The 13,134-nt window shown below is 41.1% G+C and overlaps 1 protein-coding gene across 1 annotated transcript in view; it reads right to left on the reverse strand.

Moving 5' to 3' along the window:
* Window positions 1–2,745: 2,745 nt before the first annotated feature.
* The window catches only part of pcdh7a (protocadherin 7a), a 44,812-nt gene continuing 34,423 nt past the window's right edge, over window positions 2,746–13,134 (reverse strand). The window contains exons 4-5 of the mRNA XM_073467360.1: window positions 9,771–9,972; window positions 2,746–6,921 (exon numbers count right to left, since the gene is read on the reverse strand). Coding sequence (XP_073323461.1) covers window positions 6,383–6,921; window positions 9,771–9,972 — 741 coding nt within the window. The 3' untranslated portion in view covers window positions 2,746–6,382. The remainder of the gene's footprint in view (window positions 6,922–9,770; window positions 9,973–13,134) is intronic.

Raw genomic sequence — 13,134 nt, forward strand, 5'->3', positions numbered from 1 at the left:
TTGCTAATACCTTTTATTGTGCGGTTTAACGATTTTTCTTTTATGTGTGTTTTTATGACTTTATTGCAGGCTGCAGAACAATTGGTCCTTCGGGGGTGGTAACGTCTGCACTGTTTTCATTTTGTTCCCGAACACCGAAAACTGTGGTCAGTAATTCATAATTTTTTAGTGGAGAGCAGACTTTTATTGGATGTGACACATGCTGGCATTTTAATACGAGTGATTATACTAATTGCAGATAATGAGGATACAAATCATATGGCCTTAGAATCCATGAATTGATATTTCAACTAAGCCCTAAATCAAATGTGACACTGCTATAAGCCATCAGCCTAGAAAAACACAAGTTAATAATGTCTATCCTTTCCTCAAACAGCATAATTCATTCGACCTGTGATGTGAATATTAAGTTGTAACTGTTTGAAAAGTAGAATTAGTAGGTAACAGACCAACTTCCTGGTCTGTTAAAATGGAAATCAGGGTAGATTTTTCTTTTTGGCCGCTCTGAATTTGAAGGTAAATGAACACTAAAGCACATTTTGTCTTTTAGTATTCTGTATAATGGCGGTTGTGCTGTAAATGAAAAGATTTCCATGATTACTCTATCTCATCCCTATATGATAAATGAATATAACATGTGAGACATTCAGGCGGCCACATTTCTCTCACTTCCCCCTCCGCTTTTCAGCTCTGAATCACACCTACAGAACAGTAAATACATTTTTCTCCCATTATCCATTTTTCTATCTGATATGACATGAATTGTGAAATATGAAGAGCGTCCTACTCGTAAATGATCCCTTTCCAGATTGTGTCACATTAAACCTCTTTCTATTCTGTTACAGGAGAATAAGCATGTGAGATCACATTCTCTGCTATAAATTAAACTGGCAGCTGTATCTGTGAGTGAGCTCCAAAGAAATGGCCTTGAACTGAACCGGCAAAGACGTGTATTCACAGCTTGGAATGAGTTTCTGAAGTATATTTAGACAAACTGATTTATCCTCCTGCCTTTTCTTTTCCATTATTCAAGATGACCAAATTAATTAATTTGAAATTAAGGTGAACAGCTCATAACATGTGACCGAATACTAAAGTAATACTGACTCATGACCACATGGTGTCAGTGTGGCATACTGAACAAAACTAAATACAGATTGCGGGACTTTTTTGACATTTTGAGTCCTTCACACTAATCTTCGCAGCAGTTAACACCTCTGAAGCATTTGCCGATAAGTCTAAGTCCAAATTGCCCTCTATACATTTTTAAAGTTTTCTTGCAGCAGGATCCGGTTCAGAAAATTCACCTTTCAAAGATAAAGTTGATGGATTGTGCCACATTTTAGTGATACTCCAGGAATATATTCCAGTCAGCACGCGTGTCAGCCAGGTGCAAATTGACATTACCCATTAAAATGAGAGCATCAACGTGTCATTCAGCTAAATGGAAGGATTTGGGTTCTGTTGGTTGAGCATGAAAAGGGTCTTAAAGCTGAGTTTGATGGTTGATTCTTGACCTTGGAAACAGAAGATGTTTATATAGTCTCACTCAATGTCTGCCCGCTCTGGAGCTTTCAACTGTATCACGTGGTCTTAATTAGCAGATATAGGTTGTTTCAGATGTCATGGTCTGTGAGGTCCTGAACAAACAAGTAAGTAGACCTTAAGTAGACATCATTTTGTCACCAGTTTGCTATCACTTTCTCATACGCCCCCCTTTAGGTTGTAAATGTTTGTAAGGCATGAATAAAGGATCAGATTTCACTTTCTATTAAGCCATCAGCTTATAATCATTGATAAAGGATTTTCTACAGGAGTGCTTCAAGTCGGCCATTGTAAATGTTTATAAGTGGCTAAAAAATTGATTGTCCCTGCAGCACTTTTCCAGAAGGCTAGTGATCATCGAAGGAATCCTCTTAATGAAATGAAGAAGTAGCTAAAAAGAAGAGTTTCATGCTGGAGGTGGAGTATTTTCCATTTTCTTATTAATGGCTTGTAATGGATCTGTGAAACATTAGTTGATGTATTATTAACCACTGATTGAAACTTATAAACACTTATGCACAAATGGTGCCTCATTAAAGGTAACGTATGTTTAATATGCAGCAAGGAATTGCAACCAACTGAACATCCCTCATCTCACAGCCCAGCCGGCAGGATAAAATTTTGGCAATAAACATTTCTAGGAAACACTGATACATTCACATTTGTGCGTGTCATAGGCTACCTACCATATTAACATGTGTTTATGACCCGACTTTCATATCAGGCGGTGGAGAGGATGGTGGTGGAATTACCAGGAAGACTGAAAATTGAACCTAAAGGTACGCTAAATTGACACATAAGATTTAAAAATGAAACATATATTGCCAACACTACATCTCACCCTCCCCTAAACATGAAAAACACGAAAAACCCTAGAAGAGGATAAAGGGCTCATTCTAAGGTAACAAAAACACAATGATTCTTAGTTTGATTTGATAAAACATTAATGAAAACAAATTACAAATATTACATTCCATTTCTGCCCCTAAATCTTTCACATTTGACCTTTAAAAAGTGGTATCAAAATTATGGCACCTCAACCATTTTTGTGCAAGTGTTCCCAAGTGTGGACTGGCTACCAATAACAGGTCAGTTTCTTGAGGGAAATATTTTGTTTGCAATACTTACGAATGCCCAAACTGTCATTCATGTCATCGTAACTGTGTGAAATAAGCTTCAAAAAGTAAACAGACAAACAAGAGTGTTTGAAGTTTTTAATGTCAAAGTCAAACTTTTACATGATTCATCTTCGTACCAAACCATTCGTCGACGACTCCTCTTCCTCCTCGTCATAGCAAATGCAATTAGTTCATTATGTAATTACAGGAAGGGAGCAGCAAAAAACAGAGCCAGCCCCATAGGAAAAGAAAACAAAGAAGAGGAAAATAAAAATAACACTTTTTTTCTCATTTTTTCTCAAGTGCAGATTTGAAGACCTTAAGCATGCCATTGTCTGTTATGGTTTCCAGTTGTCTGTTCTACAGTGTAGTTTTATCTGTACATGGCTATACGGGTAACAGCACGAGGGGGATGACAGGTATATGATGTGCGCTGAAGTATCTGTTTTTAAAAATGTCTCGTTTAGTGGGTGATAAGATCTCAGACGTAACGCTCTTCTCTGTCTGTCTCCCCTCTCTGTTTTGCAGAAGAATGAAACATATTCATGTTTAAACGTGCAAGTATAAAAAAAGATACACACCCACACAGATTCCTGTACAGCAAGTTCCCTTAAATCCAGATGGGAGGGTTTGAAAGGTGCCATAATGAAACTGCCTTAAAACAGCAGTTTGAAGAAATATCTGCCACTTTGAAGCGGCAGGGCTGTGCCAAGAGTCTCTTTCCAAGACTGACGAACTAGATGTTTCTGTTGTCCGAGGGATTGATCAACATGTATCTCAACTCTTTCTCTCAGAGAAAGAGCATGTGTCCTTCTGTCTCTCGTTGTAAGTACCCTGCAGGATGTTGTGATTGTTTTCACCAATCCCTTTTCAACGTGAACTCTCCGTGAACAGATTAACTCCATGCGTTGAGTTTGGTTACATCCTCAGCACTGCCCATCAATAACAAGAGCTCAGTAAACAGCCATGTTGGGGATTTGGGGGTAATGAAGGCTTAGGGAGTAAGTACATCAGTGGTCTAAAAGCGGTTCGGCCACAAAGTTGTGAAGATTAAGGTATATACAGGTATACAAAGTGTAATCACTTACATACTGTAAAGAACACCCATTTCGCAGCCTGTTTAAGACGACATGGTACTTTACTGCTTCCACACATTGATTTATCTTTCAGTGAGGGGACGGTCAAGCAGTAACAGCGTGTGGGTTTGTGTGTGGCCAAAACCATAAGTAGTTGGTTAAACAACAAGTTAAAGACACATCTTACCTGAGTGTTCTCTGTTCTGACTCACTCTGTGCTCTACAAGGATCTATGAACTTGTATGTTGTAATTTGTAGCACATCCTTAACAAGCAGGTCTCCTTCGCCTCATCTGATCCAAAACAACCAGAAAAATGAAGAGACCCACTCACTGGCAATTTCCAGCAGTGTTACATTCGCCTATCCAGACATTAATGAGATCAGTGCAGATCAAGGGAGGAGACGAGAGGAGAAAGGAAACTCATTAAGACCACAGGGACGACCTAACCCTATTATCCCTATCACACCACTGAACCACACACTGATGATGGGAATTAAGATGTGCTGGCCTCGATCCACACCCACTCTTCAGCCCAGTGCAGCAGAGTGTGTCTGGAGTCGTGCAGTAGCTGCTGGGAAGGACGAACGTGAAGGAGTCTGTTATCTGCGTGGTTCAGCACAGCAGTATGGGCGTGTTCAGGTCGGCACTGTGCGGTGAAGAGGGTGCAGCAGAACTCTGCGCTCCCACTACATTGTGTTCTTTGTTGTTACAGCCTGCGGCACCCTTCGTGCCAACTGCAGGGCCGTGCAAACTGAGAGAAAGGCCCAAGGTTACCCCAAAGTTGCTGCACGATAAAGAAGGAACAGTTTAATCCACTGAAGCTAACTCCCTTGCAGCCGTCATTATCTCCATTTCCCCGTGAGCACACACATATAGTACAGATGTATCCAAATAGGCGTGGTATCCAAAAAGGCGTATGGTTTTTAAAAAAGAGAAAAAAAGTTAGCATTATCTTTCGTTCATGCAGAGTCCTTTTTTCGTTTCCTTTTTTTTCCTTACAGAAATTTGGTTTTTCTATGAGTCCTACTTACAGTATGCAGAATATCTCATATTCCCACATTGTCTTATCATTACATACAGTAGATGTCATGTCTGAAATTCCCTTTAATGTAGCCCCCACACATCAGTCAGAGAGATGAGTAATTATTTAAATACATTTCATTTTTAAATACTGGCTGGAGGGGAGCAGGCAAAATGCTACAGCTAGTTCAATGAGAGGCAATATGTTAAAAAATAATGATTAAGAGCACATACACACATAGTGCATATGAATTGTGCATTGTGCACATCTTAATATGGGTTTGTGTCTACTTATGTTTTAATATGCTGTATGTGTGTGTGTGTGTGTGTGTGTGTGTGTGTGTGTGCTTAATGTTTTCTGTATGAAAGTTAATGCAAGTTATTATATACTTTATGTTACACGGCCACTGAATCATGTCATAAACTGTGGCCCTATGCATGGTCACATTCTGTAAATGCACTGTATGAGTTTGTGTTTACATGCTTAGGTCTGTGTGTGTAAGTGCGTGCATGCGTGCATGTGTCTATGTGTGTGCATGTGTGCGAAAGAACATTTATGACGCATGAACACTGTTAGGATGCTGCAGGTGTGAGCGAACTCGGCACCTCAGTCTACTCTGAAACTGTGGACACCAGCAGAGCGATAACACTGCCGTCTTATCAAATACACACATACAATATATACATACAGACTGGGTGTGAAGGCAAAATAATTAAACACGTATTTTCAAACACGCTGGAACACGGTGGCACTACTGACACTTTATGAGAACCTTGTATTCTGAATGGTTACATTTGATTACTGTAAAAAAAAAAAAACAGTCTTTTCACATTGTTGCAGTTTGTTCTGAATCGGTTATGTTTTTAAAGAACGATACCTGATTTTTGAGATCAGCACATTTTTTTCTACCGCGTAACTGTACAGTGACCACACTGTTGGTGCTTTGATACTCTGTTTATGGCGGGGTTAGCAGTTTGATTGGTTAATATCCCCGTCTTGTGTTACGATAGAGTCGATTAGGCATTAGAAAGTTTGATTGGTTTGGATTACATCCAAAAAACTCAATCAAAGACCCGTTACTTCTTTTCAACTATTTTAACTGGATAAGATCTCGGTGAGTTTTCCAGCAGTTGAGTCCAAGTCTCTCTTGCTGTAGCCTTGTATGTATTTATAGCATCAAGATTTGCTCAGTCTCAATCTCGCTTCTCTCTCTTCTTCACACGGATCCCTCTGAGGCAGAGGGTCAGGCATGCACTGGATTCAGGTAAAGGAAAGAGATGAAGTTGTCCTCCTCCACATGGGCGTAATGGGATATTTGCCTGTAGGCAACTTTCACTAGTTGTTAAAAAAAGAGTTTTTTTTTTCAGAAAGTACTCCTGGTCAGAGCTCCCCAAAGAGTTGATGCATCGCTTGCTTAAGTTTTAAGTGCCTATAAATATTAGTCAGATTCCAAAAGTTCCAATTTGATATACAGCTTTTGGAAAACATCTTTTCTGACATTTTCACATCTTCACAGGTTTAAAAGGCCTTCCAAACTGATGACTTTCCAAGTAAAGTCTTAACCCTCCCTCTTTTTCAGGAAAGGGAGTGGTGTTATGATGATTGCTCCATTGCAAGGCTGTCACAGGTAGACCTCGCGGCGTGACAACGTGAGGCAGGATGTGGTCTTGTAGTCGCCACCTGTCCGCGTCAGTGGTATGACCTCAGGTGGGTTCTGGCCTTCTCCTCCTTCCTCCTCTGGCTGGCGCCTCCCGAAGCCTGCGCTGCTGAACGTGTCATAGGATGCCGAAGTCATCTTGCGGTTCAGAAGGTTGCGGTTGTGATCGCCCATGTTCCTGTTGCGGTCTCCTCTACCCAGGGTGCCGAGAGGATCTCCGTTGACTAAAGGTAATCTCTGGCCTTCTCCGCCGACGACCATCCCGGGTTCTGAGCTCCCTGCGCTGCCGGCGCTCTCGCTGTCGCTCTCCTGGTCATTACCACGAAGATTGTTGTTATCGTCTCCTGGGGCGAAGGTGGAGAGTCGAGGGGGGTCGCTGCCATGGCGCTGACGCTGGCGAGGCGAAGGGCGGATGGGCATCCAACAAGTGTCAGAGTGGCCAAACTCGTCACACTCCCTGGTACACTTTCCTGTCAGGGCTACATCTGGCAGCTGTCTGGCATCTGGACATAACAAAGAGACAAAATACAGACATTTTTTTTTATTTATTTTTTTTATTTCTGCCAGGAAATACAGGGGAGAGAGAATTGGGTATGACATGCAGCCTGACAAAGGTACCCGGTCAGAATTGAACTACGGATGTGTCCATAAGGAGGTCCCAACAAAAGACAATTGACAATTTTTTTTCCTTTGCTTCAGTGTTTTATATACTGTATATATTCTTGTGCATTTAAAGAACTTATATAAACTCTTGAAAGTTAAAAGGGTCACATCAACAGGAGCTCCTCTCCTCCACAAAAAAATCTGTTCCTGTCTCGTCAGTAGTAGCGCCTATAAATCTGTGACTTTGTGATATCATACTACATCACCATGCCACACATTTGAATAATTTATTCATAGTGGCTAGTTTGACACTTGAGAATTGATTTAGCACAGCTGCTCTGTTGTTGTTAGTGATGCTGGGTCAGGCGTGTATGAGCTGATCAATCAGAGCAGACTTGGTATTTAGGAGCAGGGGCCTTTAAGAAACAGGAGTTAAAACAGAGCGTTCCAGATAGAGGGGGAATACAGTGCTGCAGCACTGGACAACATTAGAAAACTGATGTGTTTTTTTTTAACATTAACGCATGTAAACCTATACTTGTAGTAACCCAAACTACCCTGAGCATGAGCATAATATGTCTCCTTTAAATAAGAAAAGAAAGCATATGGATATGGATGGAGGACAAAGGTTATAAGGGAGGGGGATAGGATTTAAAGGGAGTAAGAAAGGCGAGAAAAATGGAAATTGCTGACTCCAAAAGAATGTTTTAAAAAATCAATGTTTAGCATTACACAAAAGGTTAAAGCGGAAGTCAAAACAAATGAGCACCGAGGCCAAAGAGGAGATAATTGTCAGAGATCTGAACGACTAATATACATTTCTTTACATGTAGGAAATGATTAAGTTACACATCAGCCCTGTTTCAGCCCATGAGTGGTTGGTTCAAAAGGTTAGTGAGGCCACCAGAGATTGAATGCTGATGTCTCACATGGTCAAATGTCAAAGGTTACGGTTATTATCTATGTAAACCAATCATTTATGAATCAATACTGACATCATGTTAAATGCAGACAGATTACTTAATAATGATGATGGATGAGATACATTTGACTTTCCTGCCAATTACAGAGACTGTGCAGGTGCCATGTTACAGATAGTCCAAGGTAATGAATTCAATACACATCTAAGACACATTCAGATGCTTTACTTGTTTTAAAGGAGACATATCATGCTGAATTGTGCATTGTGCACATCTTAATATGGGGTTGTGTCTACTTGTGTTTTAATATGTTGTATGTGTGTGTGTGTGTGTGTGTGCTTAATGTTTTCTGTATGAAAGTTCAGTTCAGTTCAGTTCAGTTCAGTTCAGAACTGAACTGAACTGAACTGTATGAAAGTTAATGCAAGTTATTATATACTTTATGTTACACGGCCACTGAATCATGTCATAGACTGTGGCCCTATGCATGGTCACATATCATGCTCATTTTCAGGTTCATAGTTTTATTTTGGGTTACTACTAGAATAGGGTTACATGCTTTCATGCTCAAAAAACTGTCCAGTGCAGCAGCACTGTATTGCCCTCTGTCTGAGACGCTCTGTTTTAGCTTCTGTCTCTTTAAGGCCCCCACCCCCCTGTATACCCAGTCTGCTCTGATTGGTCCGCTCACACATGCCTGCGCCCAGCACCGCTCAACTTGTCTTTGTCGTGTTTTCAGCTTCCAGTTAGCTTCACTTCTACTGTGAATATGGGCATTAATTATACAAATGTGTGACATGATGACGTAGTGTGATGTCACAAAGTCACGGTATTACAGGCGGGACTACTGACGCGGCATTTCAGGAGCAGTCCTTTCTGTGGGAGAGAAGAGCTCCTGTTGGAGCAGACTTTGAGCTTTTTAACTTTCAAGATCTTTTACATGTACAAGTACATATATAACACACGGAGGGGAATGAAAACAAAGGAAAAAGCAAAACAGGCCTCCCTCAGATACAATAATTAAATCTTTCTGTTGTATTTTGAGGACTAACTCCAGGTTTATTGCCTGCACTCAGCAGCAGCAGCAGGAAATTTATGTGTAACCAAACAGCTCATAATTATACAGTATAATTAGAACCAACACAAGGAATTCTCTTTTCAATTCCTCTCTCCACCTGACCATGACAACACTCCACAAAATCTTAAGATTTTATGTGCTGTTGAAAAAGCAGCCCCAGAAATACAGTCAGCCACCAAGGTCACAGTGACCTTGGTGTGTTGCCACTGTTGTCCCAGCTCTGTCAGTGCATATACAAAGAGAAAAAATATGCCTTTTTTTGATTGTCTCCATCCTTGACAAAGACCCTGTAGGAGAGGTAAAAACACTATTTTGTCTGTGAAAGGGAAGACCTGGGCTGCCGATCGACACCAAGGCCACGGATGAGCCTCTGGCACATTGTACTGTCATGCATTAGTTTTTCAAAAATGCTCCCCGCATAACACACATGCATACACACGCAGGACAATTGCTTTATTCTGTAAAACACATTCACATCATGTGAGGAGAGGAAAGGCTCCTGAGACCTTGACTGCAAGTCAGGGTTTCATAGAGCCTGTATGTGTGTGTGTGTGTGTGTGTGTGTGATGGAGAGTGTGTGCATAATGGAACATGTGTAAGCCTTTCACAATATAGAGTATATATAGCCTTGGGAGACAAAATATGTAAGTAAATATATCTAGGACCCTCTTGACCGCAATTCTGACTGAGTTCAATGACATGTATTGGCTGTTTACTAGATGATTTGTGTGTGTGTGTGTTTGGCTCTGACCATTCTCCACATGCTCCTCTTCCCCCACACTGCCTTCCGGTGTTGTCCGCTCGTAGCCTTCCTCGGGCAGCGGCAGGGCTCCCAGCCGCGGTCCTGATGAACTCTTGCTGCTCGGCGTCTCCGAGTCCTCCAGGCCACTGTCATAGCAACCGCCGTCCTGGGGCTGGCTGACTACCGAGAAGGTCACCCGGCGAAGGGTCCCCTGCAGGGAACATGCACACACAATATGGGATTAATCATCCAGGATTCCTAATCTGAGTTTCTAAATCTGGGGATTAGGCTGGTGGGCAGGGGTCTGCAAAGACATATTGAGATTATCTGATCGTGTTCGACTTGATTATGAGCTTAGCTGTTACAATTCAGGGTAATAGTCATCAACCAATCACGGCATCTTTCAAAGTTTTCGGTTGGCTTTTAATCCCAGTTTAAATTAATGCTGCTGGACATGGCTGATGTTTACAGACCTCTGGCTGGCCTGGAGACACTTATTTTTCAGCTGGAATGGAGCCGACTAGTAGCAGATGGATAATAGAGTCCACTCTTAATAACACTTTGTGGTGCGACTACTGAAATAAATGAAGGATGCTAAATGATAAATTCAAAGTTTCCTACACATATGTTTTACTTGGGCGGGCTGCCCAGGTATATTTGGCAACCCATTTTAGCATTTTCTAGGCTACTTTTATTTCTTTTATCTGTCCGGGAGAACAATGCCATCTGCGATTGATTAACTAGTGGACACTGCCATCGCTCTTCCTACTGAAATCTGGTGATATTCTAGTTTTTTTTTATTGTCACCAAACCCCGGTGAAATTACAAAACCAGAAATGCGTTGATTTTATTAACAAGTCTTGTCTGTGCATCCAAAGCCTCAACAATCTCAATTGATGTCAATTAAACACACATTAATGAGACACACAGTCGCAATGGGTGACATGAGTATTTAACAGGGGGTATGACTTAATAGGAGCACCCCCCTGCCACTACACCACCAACCAACACACACCCATGTTCATCTCCAGAGAGACATTGTTGCAGGACGCCTCAACCATACCACAGGCAGCAGTGTGTCTCCATGATCCACCCGCTTTTCCATGAATACAAGTTGCTACTTGTCACTTTGATCATGAAGGTGAAACTATACTATAGAGTATATAATATAGGCTACAATATAGTAAAGAATATATACTGTGTAGTATATATTTTAGAGAATATTATAGAGAACAGGTTGCAATTACAAATCCATCTGCTACTTCAGCACCACGGACAGCACCATGGATTTATCAATACACAGCACAGTTGGGCTACTGATGTTTCCGAGTGATGGTCCAGGCCATAGATTCTAACCTGCACTGACCTCAGTCAGATAAACGATCAATGAGTCAGGCATCCCTCCCTCACATCGCCCACTGTAAATAACATGGGTACTGCGGTTTGTTTTAAGGCGGTTCCTACCACACCATCTGTGTATCAATCCGCAGCTGAAAATAGTCCTTGACAAAAACACTATTTCCTTCTGTTTGAGTAAAGTTTGCTACAACTACAGCTTCCAAAAATGAAACCCTTTTATATTTGTGGCTTGCTTTTAAGGATTTAAATCCTCAGAAGGAGCAAATGGGCTTTGGGCTGAGTGCCACGGAGAGAGAAAGTTGGAAACCCTTGAGAGACAGAGTAATGCATCATTGATTTTGGTATTTTTATTGGATTTGTTAACAATAATAGAATATATTCAGCCTTATCCTTTCAGTTCTGATTAGGTTTTTTGTTCTCAGGTTATAAAGTTTTATTGTTTAACCTTCGGCTTGCAAAATAATTTCACTTATTTTCTAATGTTTGGTTTTCCAGGCCTTTTCTTCTTCTATTGATACTGTGTGATTTGAAATGGCTATTTGTTTTCATTTTTATTATTTCACATTGGCCTAAGGAAAACTGCCAGCCACTATGTTGAAGCTAATTGGGATCTGACTGAAAAAAAATGAAGAAGCGTCCCCTCTATTTGTACGCTGCACCCATCACTGTCAACACAAACAGGCCATCTACTACAAGTGACAAATCTCCCAATCCTGCCGTGGAAGTGGTGGTGATTCAGTAACGACTCACATCATTCACTCAAACTGAGCATCACACCTGCTGCTATTTCAACACACAAATCACTCCAGTCTAGTTAGCAGACCAGTTTTCGCTTTGGAGGGAGAGGGAGAGAGAGAGAGAGAGAGAAAAAAAGGAGACTGTAATAAGTCCATGCTGAGAGAATATCAGAGAGAGTTAAATGACTCCGTCTGGCCTGAAGGGATCACTCTGCACCAGGAAGCCCATTTCTATACAACATCCCTCCTATCTCCTCACATACTCATTTATCTGCTCGCAAAATTACAACCCTTTCAATTTAGATCTGCTTTGAAACACGCGGGGTATAGAGAGGAAGTGAGGGAACAGAGGGAAGACGCAGATTAGGCCGGAAAAACTCCAGCTCGGAACGTCGCCTCGGGATAATCTGGAGGGAAACTGATGGACGGCTGGAATAAAAGCCCAAACTGAACCGATTCTTCTTTTTCTTCCAAACAGCCAGAGAAAAAGGTGCGTTTTCACCTCACGAACAAGCAAGACAAGAGAAGACAGGAACATAGCGTAATTAATTAAGCAGAAGTGGGGAAATTAACGGAGCACTTGTTTCTCCTGCCATTTCTTAACAACCCGTAGATGAAAGAGGGATGAGGGAAAGATGGCAGTGATGGTGAGCACAAGCAAGAATGAGGGAGAAGAAGAGGATATTAGAGTCTAATGGAAAAGCAGCAGTTCTTGGAATCTCAGTGGCTTCATCTTCTCCACAGAGAGACAGGGATGTATTTTTAGAGCATTAGCTCAGATGAAGCAGTCCAACCTTCTTTCCACTCATTCAGACTTGTGGCAATGGCACATAGAGGAAAAAGTGGGTGAAAAAGTATACAGAGCCAGAGAGGGTAAGAAACATGTTTGTTTTCTTGAAATGAGAAAAAAGTCAAATGTGTGATCTCACCACAATAAACTTGTTTTTTTGATATCAGAGATGTCGACATCACAAATAATTCTGCTATTTCTTGACTTAACACGCCGTCAAAAGTGTTTCCTTAGGATCACAGAACAATAATAACTCAACATCACGGCAAAATGTTTTGTCATCATCACAGAATAATTATTTTTGTGCTAATAATGTTGCAAAATGATAATTATTTCGGATCACAAGACAACAAGAGAAATCATTTCTCCACGCTCATTTCCTCTCCAGCCGTCTGTTCTGAGAATATTAAAAAAAAAGGAAGAAATAACTGTGGAGTTTTGGATCATTATCAGCCCAGTTGGTGCCTCTTATGTATCACCATTACAT

This window comes from Pagrus major, chromosome 1 (genome assembly GCF_040436345.1).
Source record: "Pagrus major chromosome 1, Pma_NU_1.0".
Taxonomy (NCBI): Eukaryota; Metazoa; Chordata; class Actinopteri; order Spariformes; family Sparidae; genus Pagrus; species Pagrus major.